General features: G+C 42.5%; 2 protein-coding genes across 4 annotated transcripts; both read right to left on the reverse strand.

The window, feature by feature from the left end:
- Positions 1-1,492: 1,492 nt before the first annotated feature.
- On the reverse strand, positions 1,493-14,238 carry LOC149284644 (pleckstrin homology domain-containing family D member 1-like). Its single transcript, XM_089496408.1, has 14 exons — positions 14,090-14,238; positions 13,496-13,589; positions 11,105-11,194; positions 10,573-10,649; positions 10,107-10,198; positions 8,620-8,672; positions 8,328-8,422; positions 7,668-7,761; positions 6,836-7,002; positions 4,616-4,748; positions 4,022-4,166; positions 3,221-3,352; positions 2,424-2,441; positions 1,493-1,650 (listed from the first exon to the last, which is right to left on the reverse strand). The coding sequence occupies exons 1-14, from the start codon at positions 14,236-14,238 to the stop codon at positions 1,493-1,495; spliced, it is 1,497 nt and encodes a 498-aa protein (XP_089352534.1).
- A 4,941-nt stretch (positions 14,239-19,179) lies between these two features.
- On the reverse strand, positions 19,180-23,808 carry LOC149284645 (zinc transporter ZIP9). Of its 3 annotated transcripts, XM_089496405.1 has the most exons (7): positions 23,713-23,808; positions 21,431-21,539; positions 20,996-21,181; positions 20,834-20,902; positions 20,227-20,312; positions 19,786-19,920; positions 19,180-19,410 (listed from the first exon to the last, which is right to left on the reverse strand). In XM_089496405.1, exons 1-7 carry the CDS (start codon positions 23,806-23,808, stop codon positions 19,180-19,182), a joined length of 912 nt encoding a protein of 303 aa, XP_089352531.1. The 3 variants fall into 3 exon arrangements, with proteins under 3 accessions (XP_089352531.1, XP_089352533.1, XP_089352532.1); XM_089496407.1 differs by lacking the exon at positions 20,996-21,181; XM_089496406.1 differs by lacking the exon at positions 20,834-20,902.
- Between the last annotated feature and the right edge of the window lie 267 nt (positions 23,809-24,075).

Below are 24,075 nucleotides of genomic sequence, written 5' to 3' on the forward strand. Positions count from 1 at the left end.
ATAGGTCTAGGTCACAGTATTTTTTTTAACCAGCTCATTTGGGGGATAATACCATATTAAAGGCTTCCTGAGATATCTACTGAGCAAAAAAAACCCAACTCTGCTTCCTATATCCTTAAATTGATCATTTCCGCTAATGCGCTACTCAGAGAACGCAGGGTAGGTCGTGTGTTTCCAGTTATTAATTTAGTGTTAGAAATTGTTGGTTGTGAAGTTGTTTGTATGGTTATTCCGAGCACCATTCAAAGTTATTAAAAGCACAAATACACAGCGGAGAGGTTGATAGGAGGCATTAGCAGAGCATTTAGCGGCACCTCCACTTTTTTCTGCGCATTGAATATTGTCCCCTTTATGTCACTGTTTTATTTAGTAAAATCACTTTGCACTGTTTGATTTATACAATTTGTGTGTAAAATAGTTTTTTTTATATAAAAATACGTTTGCAAACCAACGGCCTCTCGAGTTCTTAACCAGTCTGTAGAAATCATGCTTAAACGTACGGCAATTATTTTGGTTCTGAAAGACAGCACGATTAGGGTTTGAATGCATGCGCCTACATTACTTGCTATAACCCACGCCAAGGGACCCATGGTGTCTGTGGACAAGCCACGTGAGTTTATGTGTACTGTCTATCTCTAATGTACCTGCTGCTCTGTTCTGTGGACTTGCCAAGTCATTTTGCCATTTCTTTAACAAAAGCCAATTTCAGAAGTACAAATCCTCCAAAAAGCCACGTTTTGAGAGTCTATAATATTTAATTACATTGCAATTTAATCTGGAAATGGCTAATCTCCAAACTGATCCTAGGATTACAATGCCCAATGCTAGTCATAGGCCATTCACACTACATAGCCTCCTTTACTTTTTGGTTGAGCCAAGTCTTGGTTGCTCACCACCACCCTACCTCTAGTGCCCACCATACAGCATTCTTCACATAGGTGGACTTGAAATGATGGGGCGTTCCCAATCAAAAAGAAGGCTGCTCCCAAACTTCTGTGTTCTTCAAATCCATACAGTTGTCGGCAGCGGGGGAAATTAAGAGTGAAATTTCAGCCAAGAAGGCAAACAAGGCCTGAGTAACCCCCACCAGTACATTAAACAGTTACCTACACCAGAACCTATCGATGGATAATCAGAGTCCATTTAAAGAGGCCTGCATTTTTTAACGTTTCTAGTCACCCCGATGTCCCTTCATTGTTCATGAGTTTGAGATCATATTTACAAAGTTACTAAAAAGTTTAATAACTTAATGTATTATAGTATGTGTATTATATAGTAAATCTATATAGTTTACATTTTCTCGTTATGCCTTGTTATGGAAAATATTCTGTAACATTTATGTTTTGGAAAAATATCCAATGCAATACGGTTCTTCAAGCTTCCCAATTTGCAATCCACCAGCTTAATAAAGGTGCGGAGATCAGACGGCAGAGCGCGTTGTCGGCTCATTGTTTGCGGTGTTTTGTTATGAGCCGCGTGGAGTTGCCAGAAATCACTTTCCAGCCCCCTGGGAGGCTTCCTGTTTCGTGATGATTTGGTAGAGCTTTTCTCGGAATTGTTGGTCTCTACTCAGATTCCTGGCAGCTTCTTCTATGTTCTGGATGCTGCCTGGCTCGGCCTGCGACATCAAGAAGGAGTGAGAGTGCTTCACTGAAAAAAGAGAGAGAGTCTGAATAGAAGAGCAAAAGAAAAGAATAAGGAGACAACAGAAAGAAATATTTCATGGTGCGTTCAGGGCCGGATTGGACAATGCAGGTAGTCTAAGGTAGAAGCTAAAATGTTCTTCAGGCTGCCCCAATTCTGTGTAATTTAATAGGTAACATCGGCCATAAGTAAGGCTGTAATTCTGCATGCTAGGCACCCCTCTAATCTTGTCTGGTAGGAGCCACAGTATATCCTTCCAAGGACACCGATCTCCCATTCTTGGTCTTGTCAGTTCCCTTTAGCATTGGATATGGCATCACCGCTATTTTCTATCCGCTCAGTACCATTCAAGGGACCGGAGAAAGAGGGGTCTGTGCCCTTGGAGGCCCAAATCTCGTTGTTTCATCTCACTAGACCACCACGGTCTGCACCTGAGACTACTGCCCCAATAGAAATGGAAAACCGGGGAGAGGATGCTTAGAGTGGAAGCAAATTTCTTCTAGGAAGCAAACAATAGGTTGGGGAATCATCCCTACTTTATCAAACACTATCTCCACAGCGCCGATATCTGCAGTTTTGAAATCTAAAAGTACCGTAAGGTTAAGACGTCCTTATGACTCAAAGATTAATGAAGCGAAACACTCCTTGAAACTGGCCTTGAGTGGAACGTGAGCGGTGGAATCTGAAAGCGTATATGACAATGTAGTTTGTGCATATTTATGCCAATTGGTATATATAACCTGAATAGGAACAGCACACGTGGGTATCTGCCATGTCACTGGAAGCCCAGTCGCCCTCTATTCTCTAAAATAATGCACAAGTCCCAATGTTGCCTGGATGCCTTTCAAAGAAAAGATATTATGCAGTACTGTGGTTTGAAAACAAACGCCTCATCCTGGTGCTCCATTTCTCTCAATGATGCATCGTCATCAACATAAGGGGGGACGGGATCCCACTTACTCCTTTTGCAAACCCTGAGGGTACCCAAGACCCCTATAAAAAGGCCATCTTGGCCTCTTGAGAAGAAATGCCAGGGTGTCCTGGTCTCTCTCATGGCCTAACGCAGGAGCCCTCACACGATGTTCAAGACGTGGAAGACTCATTAGGCCAGGGGCGTCCAACCTGCGGCCCTCCATGTAGTCCTGCAGCAGCCGGAGGGCCGCAGGTAGGACGCCCCTGGCCTAATGAGTCTTCCACGTCTTGAACATCGTGTGAGGGCTCCTGACATTGCTTTAATGAAACTCACTGGGAACTGAGAAGGCGACAGTGCCCAGCGAGCTTCTCCTGTGAGGCGGAACAAGGTGACCTTACATGCCCCGCTGTCCTTAATAGCAAAATAAAATAATTCATAACGCTGCAAGTCAGCTCCAAAACGAGACAGAATGAGAATGAAACAAGGAGAGAGACCTAAACATCCAGAAAGCAGAAAGCGTTTACATCTGATTTCTCCAGGAAGCAGTTTTTCCCCCTGAAATCTGCACTGCTATGTTAAATGTCATATCTACTCACTGATACCATGTTCTTTAAGACACACAAAATCATCGTTTATAGTACAGTCACTCACATCTCGCTAAGCCGGGGCTCTGGTGGTTGAAGCGGCAGCTCTTGATGCGCCTGGTAGCGGATTTCGGCAGATACACAGAGTTTTTCATAATCGCGGGTTTCATCGCTTCGATCTCGGAATTCCTGATGCATTCTTCAAAGAATTCTGTTAACAATATATACTTGTAAGGCCTCTGTTGGTTTTTCCGTTACGTAGGCAGGTTTTTATTTATTAAGTGCCAACGATGTACTTAGCGCTTTACGGTTGATAGTACAGTGAAATGCCGTGCCTCCTTTCCTCTAGTTTCTTATCACCACCATGGTAGTCAAACCCTGGCTCTCTTATACACCTCGAGAAGAAGAAATAAGGTCACGAGGCACACATTTTCAGATCTCGTGTGCATAATGTATCAATGGGATGACTTTACAGAACTTTCCTTACATTAACAGGGCATTATCCAACTCAGCCCTTCTTGAGAAGCTCATTAAGGTGGGCTGTCCATAACGGATAGTTAAGTCATCTGCGAGCCCCCCAGTTTTATGAATAAACACCAAACTGTGGCTGTGAGCTTCTAGAATTATATCTGGAATGTGTATTATGTGGAGTTTAATATTTTTGCATGGTTCTTAAATCATTTTACAGTGCAGAAGAGCGGTGAAATACGTACATGTTGGGTTCCGCATCAATTTACAAATAGCCCTGCACTCTGTATCATCTGATAAACCAAAGGGTAGGGATTCATTATGTCAGGCGGGTGAAGAGGGATATAAGCATAGCCGTTGATTACCCAGAATCGTAAGAAGTATGATTAAATGTCTCCAGGATTACACTCACTCTTCAAGTGACTGACATCGGCCCTCATCTTCTCTTCCTTATCCCGATTCATCACGGCCGAATCCAGACCCATTTCCAGCCTCTTAAGAGCCTCCTCTGCTTCTCTTAATCTTTGTTCAAGGTCCAACTGAATCTTCATCTGCACCTAAACACCATGTATTCGCATATGTTAACTGTGCGCAGTGCATTGTAGTGAATGGAGATTATTATTTCATATGTTTTATTTCCTCCAAGCCTCCTCCAAACTAATATTAACGTTGAAAAGACAGATCACCAGGGTCCAGTGATATTAATGAGACCCCTTAAGTATGAACCTTGAGGGTACATTAAAGGACTGTAGTTTCCCCAAATTGGATACATTGGGGGAATTTAAACATGCTTGGATAGGCATATGGTTATCCTGTATTGATGAGACCATAAGATGGGCCTAATGGTTCTTGTTTGCCATCCTTGTCTACCTTTCTCTCTGTAGAGTGAATGTGATAATGAGGCCTGGAAGAAGGAATCTGTGAGGGAAACCTGCGAGATCTGGATTATCAGATAATCACATAATATAGAAGAGACTTTGCGATATGTACAGCTCTGTGTTATTACCTTAAGCTCTCTTTCTGTTTGTTCTTTCTCTGCAGTTAGTTCCGCCAAGGAGTGCTGTAACGCTTGGGACTCTGAAATGTAGAATGCTCGCTCCTCTTGCAATATGCGGAATCTTTCCTCATTTTCCTTGATCCTAAAGATAGAGCAACATATAGAAAGACAGGTGTTTGAAACAAAAACCTACTAGCAGTAACAACTAGGCTATTTATTAACAGGCGGTACCAGGGCTCTGATCATCTATGGGGCTATGCAGATGTAACTGCCCCTAGGAAAGCATTGTTGGTAGGACACTGTTACTGCGGCAGTGACATGATGAGGAAAGCTACATTCTACACTCCTCATCAACGGCGTAACAATCATGGTCGCAATTGCCACAGGGCCTCTGCTACTCTAGGGGGCCAGAGTGACCCCTGTGAGCATTTATCTGCCCCTTTAAAACCACTAGGTAGAGGTAATACCCATAGCTAGCAAGAGTGTGACATATACTGGCAAGCTGTTTGGTGGCACAGATGACACAGGCAGGCAGGTTTGGGGAAAGATGGCACTGGCAGGCTATTTGGGGGGCACTAACAAACGTTGTGGCAACAATAGCACTAACAAGCTGTTTGGGGACAAAGATAGCACATGAGGGCTGTTTGGAAGCACTGACAAGCTGTTTGGTAGCAAAGATGGCACAGACAAGCTGTTTGGGGGCACCAACAAGCTGTTTGGAGGGAATGACAGCCCAGACAAGCCTTTTGGGGACAAAGATGGCACTTGCAAGCTGTTTGGGGACAAATCTGGCACTGTGGTGCATGTTGATTGGTAAAGTGGGACCATGGTGCAATTTCTGCATAAGTGTTACACTTACCGGGTCTGCCGATGTCCTGCGACGGTCGGACGCGAGTGGGTGTGCGTGTAGACGCGGCGCGCTCACGGCGGTCGCATTCGTCTATGCAAACCGCCGTGAGCCGGCCACGACGGCAAGATACTGCTGCGGGAGCTGCCGCGGCGTGCCAGCAGCACTCGCAGAGTAATAAGCGAGGTACTGCGGCACGCTCGCGGCGCTCCAACACTACTAATGAGTGCGGGACCCGCGATACTCGCGGGTTTAGCACTCGTTTATGTTAGGTTTGTATTGCACGGACGCCATTATTTGGCGCCGGCCGCTATGACGTCACTGCCTCTCCCATTGGCCCCCTGTCTGTTTTTCCCCGCCCTTCTTCCTATTTAAACCCACTCCTGGCTTCTATCAGTGCCCGTTCAATGAGCTACTGTATGCACTCTGGGTGTTCATTCTCGCTGCCTTGCCTTAATTGTGTACCTGACCTCGAACTGCTTCCTGACTTCGCTCCCGTGCTGCCTGCCCTGACCTTGTATTGATTTTGGTTCTCGCTCCAGTGCTGCCTGCCCCGACCTAGGATTGCCTCTGGATTTTGCTTCTGTGCTGCCTGACCCGACCTCGTTATCCCCTGACCACGGTTTCAGCCTCTGGCCCTGTATGGTTCTTCCGCCTTGGACTTCTACCTGTACGCTCCGTGACTTACATACGTCTCTACATAGTGGGTCCACTACTGGTGTTGTCTAGGTCCCGACGTAACAATAAGGGCCGTGTGGTTTCTAGTTACATCTCTGCTCCCCACACACGTGGACCAACCATTAGGGCACCAGGGCATGACCAACAGGAATTCATACAATATTATGTTAAGTTTAGGAAAATACCCTACCACTACCAGCTGGCTGACAGTTTGAACATTTTAGGTCATTTAGGTAAGGGTGAGCTAGCTTTACTGGAACCTAGGATTTTTTTTTCTTCCCCCCCCAAAATGTGAGCAAGGCTATACGCCTTCCCTTCCTGTACACCTGTATAAATAAGGTGACCCCCCCTCAAAACTAACATTAATTTACAAACAGGCTAGCACACATACTAACACACAAACTCACTTTTACATCCACACATTGTAACACCATACACTTACCCACACCATCACTAACACACACATAATACAGCAACACGCTAACATCATACATTCACACACATGCTAACACCATATGCTAACACACACACATGCACCCTTATCCTGTGCAGAGCCTGTATTCAGGACAGCGTGCACAGAATCTTGGTAACAGGGGTGCACCTGCCTGAATTATGGTTGTACAGAGTTACCCCCAGTGTACAGCTGTAGCACACTTGGCCTAGTTATACTTTTGCATGATTTTATCGCCTTGTAACTGTCCCACCTGCTTTCGGCCTGCAGCTTCTCCTGCAGTAACGTCTGCAGCTTGCACTCGATATGCTGTAGGTTGTCATGAAGACCCTGCTTGGGAGCCTCGATAGTGGATACCTGTAGGTGATTCTGACCAGTTTCCATTATTGCCAAAGTCCTCTGCTTCTCAATAGACAGCTCCTAATTAAGTGAGACATATATATATATTACTATATATATTACTGCTATATCCTAAAACTACACATGCTCTATATTCATGCCGTGTAAAATGTTGCGAACATTAAGCAAAGTATCCAAACCATCTTCAAAAGGCTCTCCTGACCTCATCAAGCCACTATGCCATGTTACCATACGAATCCACCTGCTACTGGCCATACCTGGACACTTTTTAATTGGCTCGCCCAACATCTCAATATTAATAATATTCTGTGTAAGACGTTGTGGCATACATTTAATTCTGGTTATCCTACCCCGTCGGGATATTGTTAACCAATTCACCAGAATTCAAGAGATTTCAGTTGGCAAGAGCATCCTGCCCGAAAAACATAAATCTGGTGGCTCTAGTACTAGAAATTTGCTCCAAATCTGAAAGATCAGCTGTGGTTGTTGAACTCTCAGCATCTGCCCGTTCACCATAACACTGGTTACAAAACCTGAGACTTGGGGTCAGCCCTGGCAAAAAATTTGGTGAAACACAATTACTCCTATTCAACAACACAACAACTAAATAGGGTTAGAGTTTCAAGCAATAGGAATGACATCTAAAGGTTGTGGTTATTGGTATTGCGTACCACATAACGTTCTTAATGAGAATCTTGGAGTTATCGAGAAAGACCTATACTTGCCTCCATTGTTCTCTGAAGATGCTGTGTCAGGCTGCATAGTTCTTGCTTCTCTTCCCCTACTCCTTTCAGACAGTGAATAGTAAGTTCTAGTTCCCTGTGGCCACAAAACACATAAAAAGTGACGTTTAGACTTTAATCAGCCCTTGATATTGTCTGATTCAGGATAGGAAATCCATCGTATCCCTCGCTTCACACCGAAGACTTACAGACAGAAAGCTCTCAGTAAAACAAAGTGTTAAAACATTTAGGGGGGGGGGGGATCCTTTTTTAATCAACATTCTCTCAAGATTACGTGGCATATCAAAGTATGGACCTCTAGGTTGGGTGAGGGTTTTGCCAGAGGCAGAAGCAAGAGGTGATCGGTCTTCTCCAGAAAGGATAAGAGCCAAGACAAATACATTAGCAGCATAGCCAACGGTATAGGAGTAAGTGTCCTCCAACCTGGGGTGAAACATGGACAGGACAGAGAGCATCCAACCAGCATATCGGATCCCTTTAAAATGGCCATCGTTTATATTAGAAGAATCCATAGCTTTCTATCAAATATCATTAACTTCTTAAATAAAAAAGAGCTGTTCGGTAATAATATACATCAAAGCCATGTAAGTAACAGTAAGTCATGTAGACACGCATACCAATATTAAGAGAACAGATACTTACTGCTTGATCTGTTCCTGTTCTAGTCTCAGCTCGTGCACCAAGTCCTCGAATCGACTCTTCTCAGACTCCAGAACCTGGTTTACCTTCTCCAGCTCCTAGAGACAATCAACACAGACGCTGAGAAACGCCAGCAGCTCTAAAATAAGAATCGTATTCACTAACTATAAATGGAGCAAGCAACCAGCCAATAACCTCCACAAGACTTGTCACCGACTCTTTGGCAAGGCACTAGGAAATCCCAAAGTCAAACATTTCTACATACGAATTAGGGCAGTTAGTCACACAATGTCACCTCTTTCTGTTCACGTTGTGAGCACAGTTCCTCTGTCTCCTCCATTAGCTTATCTGCAAAACACCACAAGATACATATCAGACAAATAGATTGTAAGAAAAAGATGCGCAAAAGAAACAGACCCCATTGCCTCCTGGGCTGCCGTGCCCATCCAAATCCTAGTACCAACTTGGCCATGCACTCTATAAATTTGACTTACCCATCTACATTCTGTTAGAAATTAGCGATTTCATACAGTATATTCCATTAAACAGACATGAAAGATATGAAAGGATCCGCAGATATTCAACTGTCCTTAACTATACTTATATATGTCAATCATATTCCAGCGTAGATGTCTTTCTCCAAACTAAACAAGCCCAAGTATGTGCTCATAACTGTGATTACGCTTTACATACTAGATATGGTAAACCACACATGTATACTTCATCATAAAACACATATGTCATACGTATACATGTAACAATATTATATATCATCGCGGGTACTCGCAGAAGTGAGGTCAAAGCCAAGGGGATTTATTGACCAAAGTGGGATTTGACAGGAGAATCGCAGAATTGAATTTACTAAACAATGAAATCACTCACCGAATCCACTATGCACAATGAGGAGCAATCCTCGCAAGGTTTACCCTAAAAGAAGGTGTACGCTGGCCCTGTCGTTCGAGAATCCTCACCGAGTGAGCGCATTACTGAGAACCAGAGGCGTATCTACTGAAAATAGCGCCTATGGCAAGCACTGAAATTGCGCCCCTGTCCAAATATCTAAAACCCATTTATTAGCCCCTGCTGCCCATATATATATATATATATATATATATATATATATATATATATATATATATATAAATATTAGACCCTGCTGCCGATAGCAGGTATAGATCAACACACAAACCCAGATCAATTGAAATTCACTTGTGATCTCAGCACTGAAGGTATATATCAAATAAACAGAATCAGACATACAAATCCTGTATTTGCAGGTATACAATAATATATGAAACGTAGCATCGCAGGTATAGATCAAATACATACATGGAAACAGCATTGCAGGTATTAATTAACTGAATAAGACATATTAACCCTGTATTTGCAGGTATACATAAATAATGTATGGAAACATAGCATAGCAGATATGGATCTACAGAATAACACAAAAACCCAGCTTTGCAGGTATAGATCAATTGAAATTCACATAAAAACACAGCATTAAAGGTATATGAGTTCCAAGTGCAACTCTCCAGTCAACTTCTACTTTGGTGAAGAAAGAACAAAATAAAAAAAACTGGATTTATGTTCCCCTGGGAATAACTACTACTACATAACACCTCAATCTGCCCAAGAAAAAGCCAAGGAGTCTATACGCTAGCCTACAAGTTCACTATTAAATGGCACGACCCCTACGGTATCTCCTATGTTACATGTGTTCCATAGTATATGTGTGCCTGTGAAAATACATGTGTTTCATAGTATATGTTTCACACTAACCGAAATAGTCCTGTCTCTCCTTAGCAAGTTGCAGACCTTGAGCTTCTAAACTTCCAATCATGGCTTCCCCAAGCTGAGCATTCTGCCAAGTCCTGCAGGATAGATGTGGACAGATTGGGACATTATAGCATCGCCCTCTCCTGTAACCAATTCACCAGGAAGGAGGACCTTGGATGTACAAAGATATAGGGTCTTCTCTTAATAGTTTTGTATGTTTTGGTCCTTCCTCTGATAACATCCAAAGGTCTGATTACTTTAGCACTAACATCTGGCAAATGTTATATTATTCCACAACGTACAGCAAAAAGTGCAAGTGGAGATCTTTGGTGCCCTAGGCTGGAGTATCCTCACCTTAACAACTTGTAACCCATGGCATGAAGATGTCCTCTGCTGACATAACGGTTCCTGGGCTGGGTAAATCTACCATGAGTGGTAATTGTTTGGAGAAGGAGCGGAATATACTTACACCTTTCCAGATTCCTGCAGCATTTCCAGCCATTGAGCCTGTTCCAGCTCAGATTCTGCTGCCAGAAGGATGTTTCCCTGCAGAGAAGAAGAAGAAAAGTGCTGCAGTCCTACGGCACACATGGTGACGAAGCTCTGGGTATGGGTCAACAGCAGCTTCTGGTGGCCTGGGTCCAATGCAACGCTTTTGCAGATTAAATACACATGTAAGATATGTTGGATGCAAAAATACTGTAAATATAGCATATCTAGTAACTATCTGTACAAGTGTAAGAATGAATCACATTCTGTAGAATTCCACAATTTAGAAGCAACTAGAGCCCCAATTAATGGAAGAATCAGATTTTATTATATATATATATATATATATATATATATATATATATACACATATTTTATTATTCTTAACAATAAGCTTATATGTGCAAGGGATCTCGAGTTGTTTTTGTGAAGGTAAAATTAGTGTATATACAGTATATCCACCATATAGAAAAGATGTATGGAATGAACGGGTACCAAGCAGAGATACATACATGAAAGTCCTCATGGGAAATCTTAATTGCGTACGGCATATTTGACTCTTCCTTGGCATCAACCCTGCATCCACTTAGAGGTATTACACCCTGATAAGCAAGAACATAAAGATCGTTGCATATTAGATAAGAGCGTGCGCAGCCTTTACAGTTTTTAAATAAGGTTGTCCCTCTGGTGACCCCAGGGCTATGTAACCAAGAAAGTTTGGGGGTTACATAGTCCTTTAGCACATGGGATGTGTGCTTATAAAGTCTTGGGATTCAACATCAACTTGAATATAACCGATTCAATGATTGGACACAATTTAGTGCATTTTTTCTTATTCAGTCTCTGACCCTGTTTTATTAAATACATTTAAAAACATACTATACATTTTAGAATAAAATTCACATCATTTGATCAAAAAGTCCATGCAAAACAAATGTTACTGCATCACAATGAGAACAATGTTACCCAATTCACAGCAGGCTGGAAATGTAATTTTGTGGTTTAATATAATTTGATATGACTGTAAATTCTGTGTTAGTAGCATAGTTATTTTTTTTGCAACAAGCTCTTTTATCTCAAATAAATGTGTAAAGTATTCCATAAAAAGTAAAACAAATATATATACACACACACAGGGTAGTTATTTTTTAAATACTAGTATTTACAATATATATATATATATATATATATATATATATATATACACATATACACACATTATATATATATATATACATATATATATATATACACACATATATATATATATATATATATATATATATATATATATATATATATACACATACACACATTATATAGGACGATTCTTACTGAGATTTAATACTAGTATCACTTAAAAAAAATAGTTAAATATAAAAGTTTTGTGAAATACAATGCGACAGCTGGATAATATATTTAGGTTGTTACGTTACGAATTCATTAGCGTAGGCAGGACTTCATTAGCATTACCAGAAAGAAGCAGCTGTCAGGACCTGGGCAAGCAGGTCGGGTAGGAGCCCAGTTGCAGGGGATACGAGGAGCTGTGTCTGTACCCCACGATGCACCTTGATGAGTAGGTAGGTACACTCAGGCACACAAAAGCAGGAAAGGAATCAAAAAATAAAGGGGAACTGTAGCGAGGACAGGGGAAACCAGAGTGGCAGGACACACGGCTTGGAAACGGCTGGACAGGTAGGGAAGTCTGGGACACAAATCTGGATCGTAAACATAGCGAAAGGTCATAGACGGGAAATAAGAACAAAGTACAAGGAACTATCGCTGCAAGCAGACTAACAGGGACCCAAGCCAAACAATGCAAAGGGCCAGACTGAACGCTCAGCTGTCCCAAGACATTAGAAAGGGGTGCTGCTGAGAGGGAAGGGTGGCCACTAGTGGCTGCAGGTAGACATGACAATGTTATGATTTTCACATAGTCCAGGTTGGTAGGGTGGAACCCTGACAGCAGCCCAGTGTTGTGTTTGAGTCTGGAATGTAACTAAGATACCATGACTGATATCATGATTGTGTAGCAAAACCAAGATCTCTTAAGTGAAATACTCCACGGCATATTTTGGCCTAGGCCAACTAGTCCAGGAGAGCGGCAAAGGCATAAAAGGGAGTCTGATTACCACTACTCAATGGGCCGGTTAAAAGGGAGATCGCTGATCTCCCCAACCTGGCCCATGAACACTATGTGGAACACTGGGATATGACATCATATCCTGATACCCTGCAGAAAGGAGAATGGCGCAGAGGGGGTAGCAGGCAGCGCTAAAGTTAAAAACGCCATATGATATGGTCAGGACCGGCCCTACCATGGAGCAGAGTGGGGCAATTGCTCCAGGCGGCACTTTTGAAGAGGCGGCACTTTGCCATCCCAAGCGCTTTTTTTTTTTTTTTTTTAAGCGGAAGAGAGAGAGGGCACCGAGTGGTTTTCGCTTACCAAGTTGTCAGTACCCGATTGGCGCCCCTCTCTCTCCTCTGCGAGCCCTCTAGCTCGGTCTCGGTGCCGGCTTCTAATGCTGAGCACCGGAAGATGACGTCATTTCCGGCGTTCAGCAGTAAAGCAGCGCGCACCGTGGCTAGATAATAGGGAGGGAGGTAGAGGGTAGATAATGACCGCTGGCATTATGTCTTGGGCCGCCCCTGGATATGGTACATTACTGTATAAAACACTGCAATGCTAAATATTTCTTTGTTCTTGGGTTTCCCCATTAGGTGCCTTGGAGATCTTTCCTTTCTCTGCAGACATATAAAGATCAATACTGCCAAACGATCTTGAGATTTCCCGAGATCATCCAAGCTCGCTTCCCATAGCCTCAGCAGAAACTCGGTGGAAAGGAGGAGAAGAAGGTCATTGTTAAACTGGGTACGGGAGGGATACTCCTGGGAGGACTCACCTTGGGGTGTATGTTAAAATATCTGTTGCTTTCAAAGTTTCTCCTTTCGCTCTCAGCATAGTAAAGCAAAAAGCTGTCCTTTATTATGAAAAATCTGCAGAGGACATGAAAGCTTCGTTACCGGAGGCAAACAGCGCTTCAAGTATTTAGAGAACCGTGTTCTTCAGGGTGAGCAGACAGGAATCCACTCCATAATAATAATAATAATAATAATAACGCACTACAAAAGCTACTCCCAGGAGTTCGCTCAGAAAAGATCGCTGCTAAGTGCGACCCTGCATAATGCATTTCTTATAAAGAATTGATTTTTTTTTTTTTAACAGTTTCCATGCCAAAAAGCTCAAACACAGACTTGGAGCCAATATTGGAGAAGCGACTTGTTTCAGGGCAAGGCTTTATGATCGGCATTCGTATTCTCCTTGATAATTACTGAATCACAGTTTATATGGATCAAAAAGGAGCACGATTTTTTTTTTAATGGGGATTGTTCCATATTTCGAACTTTGCACCAAAATTGCTTTTCCTAAACATGCCGTGGCCCGCTGTCACACTTTGATAGCCCATCACCCCGAAGTACTCGTTCTCATCTCTTACCTTCTGGACCATTTTGCCGATTGTCTCCCGAATGGTCTTTTCCAAAGTACCCCTTGCAGCTGCACCTTAGTTCTGATATCAAAATTGTCTGCTTCTGCTGGATCCATGGAAGGAGACGGGGAGACGGAGCTAGATTTCGAGTTGAACATCTTATTGAAGGAGTGGTTCCGACTGAGACAGCCAGAGGACAGTCAGATGTTATGGTCCATCAGCGAGGGAGACGATGAAAACGAGAAAGGGAGGGAGCGGATGAAATGGGGAAGGTGGAGGGGGGGACACAAGAGAAGAGATGGGCAATGATTGGAAAAGGGAAAGAATAGGGACCAATGGAAAGGTGGTTTGTGAAGGACGGCAAAAACTTTTAAAAAAAAAGATACAGATGGGGGGGATGAAGAGTACTTGCATATTAGAAAATATTGGACAGACTAATGGAACAAATCCACTTTCAATCAATAGCTGCTCTGCTGAGTCAATATCAGCTGCTTTCTCCTCCATCAGTAGATGAGAGTTCATTCTCTGATCATTTGTCTAGGGGTAGAATGTGCCAGCGAGAGGCATGTGATCTCCGTGTCCTCTAAAGGGTGCCCAGACTGGACACTAATCATCATAACCCATTCTATACTCCTCGTATCCAGTATCCTAGCTCTATCCCTGCTAACAGAATGCACTCCACATTCTAAAGGGTGCATAATGGATAATCAGTGACCGTGGTTTACGGTTATTCATATTGGCAGAAATATGTGGGGGTTTTTTGTACAAAACATTTTCAGGAGGAAATATATTTCTGCACTGGCACTGTCTCTAGACGTGTAAACACTTTGCACATCCAGTGAAATTCCTGTAGTGTTACACACAGATTTTAAATCTGAACTATGTCTCTCCCTCTGTGGATATTGAGCCACAGCGCTCAGACATTCTTTTTTCAGTAAAGAATTATGGTATTTTACAAATTTCAACGGCTCTGGACTAAAAAATAGACCTTGAGATCTGTCGGGGATGTTCCCGTCTTCCTCTGTTTACCATTTTGGAAATGACGTCACAACCGTCTAAATAAATAATGCTGTGCTTCGTAAAATACCCAGAGCCGAAAATGTTAAAAAGCCTTGAATTGAAAGTATCTAAAATCATTTAGCACAAGCTTAACTCCATATTGAGATGTCTCTCCATTAATATGAATAATTCAAGTAGCCGTGGTATGAGTTGTTAGGGCTGCATTGGTTTAATCTAATCTGGACATACAGCAGTAGGATAACTCCCAGTACTCATTCGCACGGCTTGTCTTATTGTTGGTATCCTTTCTTCTTCTCAAACCGTTAGATGGACTTCATGGCACAGCTGGACTACTGGTCATTCACCTACAGGTAAACAGATTTTTGTGTAAATTCATGAATGTCTGATGCGTACTTGCCCTGTGACAGGAGAAGAGAGGGAATGAGCGAGCTTTTCGTAGCTGTTTATGTATCTGAGACTTTGGCTTTACCTGGATGTTCTCAAGTTCATGAGAACTTTGGTTAAACTGGACTTGTCCCGTATGGTGACCAGTAAACCCATCAGAGCCAACGACCCCATGGAGCAGGTTTCAGCGCTCCCTGGTGCAACACCAGAGGCTGTTTTGACTAATGTGGCAGCAAACAGGTTGACCAATAGACACAAAGACATGGCCATAAAGCTCCCCCCCAACAGGACAACTTCGCACACATGTTGGAGAATTTACTAGATTTGTTGCAGCAATTTTCTTTTTGCACAAGCTTTGTTAAGAAAATGTACTAAACGAGCGCGTGCATGGACTTTGTCCGGGAACGTTGATAAAGTCGGGAGCCTAGTGTGTTGACGCTTTGTGGCTTGCTAGGAAGTGCCTGATCCAGGAAGAAGCCACCGTCCAAGACGGTGTTTTAGGCTGTTCCTTGGCTCGTTAAAGACTATCGCTGCCCAAGCTGCTGCCTCTCCTGGTCCACACTCAGCCCTTGGACTTATAACTCTTTCTACCACCCCTCCCAATCATCTGGCGCCATACACAAATGTGAGCTTGTATATACTTGGTTAGGCTGTTGCCATTCGGCGCTGTGTCATCGTCTGCTTTGTAGAGAACATGCATGTTATGTCCACAACGAAACTTACAGAGGTAACTGAATGACTGAAGAGGGAGCTACTTACCAGAAAATCAAGCCTCGCCTTTAGCAGACCACACGATCGTTTGGGTCAGTTCATCCCTGTTGCCATAACATTGCCATGTTTGGCTTCATGATAAACCAAGGCCTTCCCGTGGTTAGATCTGTATTCGGATTGTAGGGAGATGGGAGATGGCTCCAGGTGGTTTCTTGTATAAGCACAGCATGTTTTGACAACACAGTGATGAAAAAATGTATGTATATTCACAACCACAATGTTCACCTTGTCAGACAACCTGAGGTGTCACCCATTAGCAAGATCCAATGAGTTTCAGCTAGAATAACTAACAGGGAATCCCTAAAGTGAAAAAGCTTCCATGCCTCTCGACCCAAAAGTTAGTAAATATGGTTAACAGCAAAACATAATTAGAGGGGTACATTTTAAGTAGATTGATATTAGTTGCAAAGTCTTCGTTTGTTTGATTATAGCAAGGCTGGCCAAGAGGTCAAACGTCTTCTGTCGCTGGCATAATTTCCTATAATCTTCAATCAGCCAAAAATCTTGCATATTATCAAGGAGGACATTGTTCAATCTACTTTATATCCAGCACCGGGCTAGTGGAACCGATGCCTCGGGCAAAGCAGACTGACTCCTACCATTAATGATCAACTAAGGACTTACTCCAAAAATAAATAAAATAAAAGAGGACTATGATTATTAACCGGAAAAATTAAACAGCCCACAGAAAGCTCTTGGGTTTCCTGTCCATAATTAAAACTTAATGTTTTCTATTTGTACTGGAATATTAAACAGAATGATCTAATCTACATATTCTCATCAAAAAAATGATTTATTAAGATTACTTGCCATTTCAAAGTTTTGTCAACAAAATCACAATCACACCCACACAAATGTACTATTTTTAAAACATGTTTTAACGGTTTAACAATTAACAACAACAACAAAAAAAGACATTTTTACTGTTGGAATGATCACAAAATTCAGATGGATGAAATTAAAAAAAAATATATATATAAAAAGAAAAAAAAAAAAAAAGTGTATATGGTCAGAAACTGCCAGTAACTGACAAATCCAAGGGATTTGCACATCTATTTCTCCCTTTTAAATATGGCTCTTAACTCCAGTTCACTTCATTCCACACGAGCAAAAACGACAAATCAAGAGAAACGACAGGCAATACTGCACAGCACTAAACGTTAAAGTCATACAAAGAGAAGCCATTGGGCATGGTTTCCACCAGAAGGTCCTGCCAAGTCTTCTGTACTTCTAAGGTATAACCCTGGTCTCTGTATTAGCCTAGGCGGATCATATTTAAATCAGGTAAATATTGTATAAATTCTGATATTTTCGTCCCAAAAACTGAACAAACGATAGGGATACAAATGCCTCCGATCAGAAATGACACACAAAAAGCAAGAAGATGCCCGGAAACCACAGTGGATGAAAGGCACATGATATAATCGAAGCCATGGTCACACAGGTAACATGTACAACTTATAGGCAAACATCAGAGGCTTATCTGAATCCCACTGCAAATAGAGATGGCTTTGGAACCAAATGGTTCTTCTGCTACTCCAGCCCTGAACAGCCTGCGGGGCAATTATTCTGGTGCTGCGATGATGCAATACAAAAACAATAAGGAAATGGAATTAATTGCGAAATTAAGGAAAAAGCAAATCAATATCCAAACAAAAAAAAAACAAAAAAAACGTAAAGAAACCGCATTAAGGTCCAAGTAGGAGAATTCTCCATCAAGAAGTGGCTACTGGATCGGCACGAGGCAGAATACTGCACAGTCACAAAACGTCATGTGAAATCGGGGCTCCGTGGGGTGCTACGCGGATGGCGTGTAATAATTCAAAATTACTGAAATGAATAAATGAAAAATTCCCTGTACAGAGCATTAAGTTATCGATCGTAGCATCCACTGAATAATGACAATAAAAGCCCCACGTACGCCGTAAACGCAGGGATCCACAATTGTGATTTTTTTGTGTGTTTTTTCCTTTCTTAAAGCTGAAACTTTATTTTCTTTATTAATGTCCAGTTACAAACACAGGCTGAGTGTCCTACCCCCTACTTTAGCGCTGTATGGTTCATGATCTCCACTATATCAAGGTACAGAAGATGACAGCAGTCACGTTACAGCGTAAAGTGCTGAAGTCCACCTTTTCACTATCCATCTGTGACGGGTCTTGGAAAACCTCGTATCCAAACCCAGGACAGATCGACGTCTCGTTGAGTCCAATTGGTCATTTCAGTTATCGCTGTTCCATCCTGATTCACCAAGACGTAGTTTAACCTGTGCGGTAGCCGCTTTACATTTTGGTCCGCATCAAGACATGCACATCAGACATTGCATGATAATCAACATTTTCTATCAACTTTCTTTAAACGGTCAAATTTTGAACTTCCGGTCAAACATAAGTTGGTTTTTTTTTTTCAGGTAAACAGGCATTTCTTTAGGGGAAAAAAGCAACTGTTTACACATTGAAAGCTACTAAATTCGTTTGACCCGATGGTCCATAAGGACATTTCTACGGCCCCTGTCTATTCGAGGGACCTGTAGTTTTTATGAAGTCGCATCATTCTTTTTAAACGGGAGCTTAGAAAAACAAAAATCGCTGCCCACCCGTGAAAAGGTCAGACAAAGCTGGTTCACGTAGTCAGCCTAAATGTACCTTTTCTAAGGCAATCCATCCATCAATCCGTTAAAACAAATGAACAATTAAAAATGTATGCACGTACAGACATATTTAAAGTCTGGCTGCCTCTAAAAGGCAACACAATTAAAAGCAACCCACCAGAATTTTCTGATCCCATTTACAGTCATTTTGACTACACAATAGGTTATACGAATTTAAACAGATACCAGGATTTTCCTTGAAGAAGTCCTCAGATCTGTCCCGCTTAATTAAGAGTCCTGAACTTTATTGGCACGCCATCCCCTTTTCACCAGTTCAGTGTTGATGTCCTATAGATAACACGAGCGGTATTAGACACCCAAAAACCAGAGCCGCCACCTCTGTCCGGGTCAGTCCTTTGGCGGCGCCTCCTTCCGACTTGTGGCTGTGACCCATTCCTCCCACCTCCGGGAGCACGTGGACCGTAGCAACATACAGAAAAGTCCCAGCCGAGAAAAGCATGGCGACCCCGGTGGCATTTACTTCAGAGAGAGCCTCTTTACTGCTCTGTGGATGGAAAGAAGGCGAGAGTTTAGTTCACATTGGAGCCGAGGTCACCGCTTATGTATTTTATACAGAACTCCATGGACCTAACGGAGTCTGAATATCAAAAATTACATTAGCGCAAGTATTTGCTATCCTAATTGTTTATGGTGAAGGATTTCTCAAACGCACAAGGTCATGCGAGCCTTCAAAGGACATCATGAACCTTGGGCTGGCCGCCAGGTACGCTTGGCAAATGCTGTAAACGTGCTGCGTGTCGCTGCATGGAAGTGATTTATTTGCCACAGTCTCACCCTGAGTGTTCTGTAATATTTACTGGTTATTCAAGCACTAAGGAACTCGTTAATGGTTATACACATAAGAAATTCATCGCCATACCTTGCTCAGCCCCAGATAAGTCAACATTGACAGCACAGGAGCTGCCAAGGCAAATACCAGCAAGTGCTTCCGAATGCGATTCCGCTCTAGGCCAGCGTGCATGAGGAACGACACCAAGCCAAACGCGGCCGGAGCCTGCAAGTTGCGGCAAAAGAGATGGTACGGTCAATGAAACGTCTCACAAGAGCAAGAGTGGTAAAGAAAAAAAATCTTATAGCACAACAATAAAGAATTAAAATACATGACAGGAGGAAAACACAGATCTCTATGGGTGATACAGATCTCTCTTGCGCAAGCCATCAAATCTCCCACAAGCCAAGTGGCTGGGAATGGAGAAAGAAGGCAAATGCATAAGGGGGTTCTGTGGAATCCCTTGACAGATTTGAAAGGATCAAAAAATTTAAAGGGGGTACTGAGGGTCACTGGTAAAAGACTTTGTACCTTGTGCAACATAATAGCCACAAACACAATAAGCTGAACACTGGTCTGGGATGTTGAAGCAGCAGCACCCAGGGCAACACCGTCGGCTGAGAGAGAGAAGAGCGGAGGTTATAATAGGGCTGTCTTGAAACGTCTTACAAAACATTAAGATATTTGAGAACAGGAAAGGACTCCTACAGGAGCTGAAACAAATATATGAAAGGAATAAATGTAATACTATGTACAGAACATGTACTTGGAATATAATCTGCTCGTTTTACAAAGTGGAAATCGGTGCATGATCCTGTTTGCCAATTCACCGCAATAAGACAGGCCGCGATCCCGAGTCTGGGCACATTGCTAACTACCCCTAAATGACCAATATGGCTACCAATCACAGACTTCAGCATCAGTCACACCTATCAGCCTACAGATGGGAGCCCGCGAAATCGGAGACCATGCTACTCCACAGAATCACGTGAGAAGGTCAAACATACGTCTGGCATCCGTTTATTAAATATTAAATGCTGTCTGAAGCTTTATCTTGATTTGTCCTGCCTGCTCTGACCAGCCACTGCTTCTTGTATTCCTGACACATAAATGAAGATCTCCATTGATTGGCACGCACCTGCAGCATGGACCACAAGCCCAAGAGTTGTTGTGATTTTGGAACTAGCCGCTCTTGCCGCTTCTGGATCTAAAAAAAAAAAAAAAAAAATGTAACCAAGAAACTTTCAACCAGCGCTACTCTCTATAGAACATCTCTTCACATCGCTTCACTTGCACTTACCATCGGTAGAATGCATATGGGAGCTGCCAATTTGATCTACCAGCAGCATGAAGACAAACCCCAGCACCAAGGATACGCCAATGTAGGCATGTAGTCGAGAGTGATCATGCTCATGCGCGGTGGAGATCTCAGGCCCCGTCTCTCCATCTTTCAGCTTCTGGATCTCTCCTACTTCATGGTGTTTCGCTAAGTAAAAGAGGGCATGTTGGGTTTAGCAATCATTTTACAACCCAATAAAAGGTTATACGGTGAAGAAGATCCAAGCAGACAACTATCAAATAGCAATGAGGCACGCAATCAGGGACAAACATGTAGATGGTCAGAACTGCATATTACGCAACACCAAGTGTCTTCCAATGATCGAGAGAATGAAATAAGGAAAAATAACCAAGTATCAAGTGTTTTGTTTTAAGTATGTGAATGTTAAACACCAACCTTCCAGTATTTCTTCATAGAGAGCATGGACCCCCTCAGGCACGATGACCGCCAAAGCAGTTCCACAGAGAAGACCAGCGCCCAGAACGGTCACCAGCTTCAAACGCTCCTAAATAACCACAAAACGGGAAGAAAGAATGTCATCAGCTTCACTAGAATTCAACGTAATCTAAAATACACAAAGGTAACAATACTCATGCTAAAAAGTAATGAAATAAAGTGTCCATAGAGGATATTTTTGCATCATGCTGTGTAATGGAATGAAACCTTGCACCCCTTCTATTTCCTAGCCTACACTCTCCAGCTTCTGCCGTGCCACCAACTGGCTTGTCCCCTCTGGCCAAAAATGGCCAAATACCCCTGCGATATAATTATTACCCACCGTCACCCAATGAACCGAGGTAGAAAAGAGAGGTTTTACTCCCGGGGCTTTTAAATTGATTTTACCTTTGCCAAGTCAGCTAGTTGTACTTGTCAGGAGACAGGGACATGAGCTGCACCGTTCCATATACTGCTAAATGATTGAGCAGGGATTTCTGAAGTCTATTATCTCGGGAGATTTGCTTCACATAACACAATATTTCATGTCTGGGATTAGAACAGGGCAAGCAAACGGGAAAGGGAAGAAGCATCTTAATAGCCTGTATGACATAGTGCAGCCATGAAACTAAATCAATATCTTAGGCCGCGTAAGTGAAATAAGTTAAATCTATAAAGAACCTTTTTGGTTCACATAAATTCATATTTTTTGACATATTATGCATTAATAAGCAACACTACCGAACAAACACTGACCCGGCAAAAAATCTCTAGTTATATGCACTGTTTACTAGATCAAGAATATTTCTATTCTTAATTTCTTAGAATTAGGGACGCAAGACATGCCTCGCTGCCCTTATCTGAAATCCATGCAATCTATCGGGGTGTTTTCATCAGCCTTGGAGCTTGCAGAACACTTCTACTCCCTGATCCCGAAGCAAGTAAATAGGGAAAGTTGTTAGAACCGACACACCAAGGGTACAGCCGTCTACCTGCCCCTGTGTAACCCATGCTCTGCACAGCGTTACGGGTCCTAGCCGTAGTATTCGGTACATAAGGAAGGACTGCTCATTAGACAGCTAACTGCTCCAAGGTCCAGTAAAGGGACACTTCAGCCAGCATACGCACGCTAACAAGATCCTTCCGTGCCCATGAGTAGAAAGCACTTCAACCCATTTCAATAGGATTGTTCTCTTGCCACTGATTGGCTGCTCCAAGAAGCCAATCAGTGCCAACATCTGTCGGTGCGAAGAGGAGGAGAAGAGCTGCAGTTTCTCCTTAAAGGGACAGTTTAGTAACCCTGACAGTCCTACTTAAGAATACATATAAAGTACTCGCAGAGTATTTTAACACACAAACTGTAGCCCTGCACCCGCCGGCCCCCACGGACTGATGATTCTGCTGGAGCGTCTTTAAACAATTTTTTTAGCAAGTTTTAAAGAATGCATTAAATTACACAACATAGATCAATTAATCAACGGCATAGATTTGAAGCGGTTTGATTCAGCTCTCCTGGCTGTGATTAAAGGCCGGACCTCCCACTTCCTTACTATAAACCTGAACGGACGGATCAAACGGTCTGATTTAAGGTGCGTAGCCGTATGGCTTTGTTGAATACGAAGCCTGTGCCCATAAACAGCCAGCCGAGGCATACCAACAAACAGAAAACCTGTTAGACAAGCTGTCTGCAGTATGAAGACGGAAGGATCAGAGCACAGCACGTATAGGGAAGATAGGGCAGTGTGTGTGTGTGTGTGTGTGTGTGTGTGTGTGTGTGTGTGTGTGTGTTCTAACACACATCTCTACAAAACGATATAAAACAGAACGCCAAATCAGATAATCACTGCATAAACAGTAATACTGCAGAACATGCCAGTCTTCCCAAACAAAAAAACAAATCCATAGGCTTAAAATTCACAAAAAGTGGATTAAATGAGTTTAACGCAACCTATTTTATATTGATAGTTTATAGATATTTTATGGTAGACGGAAAAATTGCTGATGTGCATTATGGGCACTGCCCTCACCCTCTCCCCGTCATATATATATATATATATATATATATATATATATATATATATATACACACACACATATATACATATAAATATATACATATATATGCACAAATCCAAAAGGGAAGCACTCACCTGAACTAGCATTATTATAAGGGGTGCTGCTAAAAACCCGAGTAAGTGTGTGTGTGTGTGTGTGTGTGTGTGTGTGTGTGTGTTTTAGCATACCTCTGAAAAATTAACGGCGAGAGGAATGATTCCTGCCACGTAGCACCCCACCAACATGGCCAGGGACAGGAGGCTGATCGAGCTGAAGTCATCCATGTTTTGCTTGTTGTTCAGCTTCTGCCCTTGGAGGAGAAAACAATAACACGACAATGAACACAAACAGTGTCACAACAGCTTGTAAAGGTACAGAGCGGCACCCCGTCGGCCGCACAGACACTAAGACTATTTGGGAAAGCCGATCCCTGCATTGGCTAAATGAGGCTGAAAGCTCTTCAGGCTATCCAGGCATCAGCTTCATGCATATTATACTCAAGAAGAGACATAGATAGTCTCAAAAGCTTGCAATCTATAAAGATATAGCCT

Source organism: Sceloporus occidentalis, unplaced genomic scaffold (assembly GCF_023333645.1).
Source record: "Sceloporus occidentalis isolate IW3139 unplaced genomic scaffold, rSceOcc1.0.p SCAF_89, whole genome shotgun sequence".
Lineage (NCBI taxonomy): Eukaryota > Metazoa > Chordata > Lepidosauria > Squamata > Phrynosomatidae > Sceloporus > Sceloporus occidentalis.

Excerpts from the sequence above, each read along its gene's own strand:
- LOC149284644 (XM_089496408.1), bottom strand. The coding sequence starts at position 14,238 with ATGTTCAACTCGAAATCTAGCTCCGTCTCCCCGTCTCCTTCCATGGAT. Across the intron at positions 8,673-10,106 it reads GGAGAGACAGGACTATTTCG|ATAAGCTAATGGAGGAGACA; the intron begins GTTAGTGTGAAA and ends GGTGTTTTGCAG. Across the intron at positions 4,167-4,615 it reads AAACAGAAAGAGAGCTTAAG|GTGCAGATGAAGATTCAGTT; the intron begins GTAATAACACAG and ends CATGGTGTTTAG.
- LOC149284645 (XM_089496405.1), bottom strand. The coding sequence starts at position 23,808 with ATGGATGACTTCAGCTCGATCAGCCTCCTGTCCCTGGCCATGTTGGTG. Across the intron at positions 19,921-20,226 it reads TGGCTATTATGTTGCACAAG|GCTCCGGCCGCGTTTGGCTT; the intron begins GTACAAAGTCTT and ends CGCAACTTGCAG. Across the intron at positions 19,411-19,785 it reads CTTATCTGGGGCTGAGCAAG|AGCAGTAAAGAGGCTCTCTC; the intron begins GTATGGCGATGA and ends TTCCATCCACAG.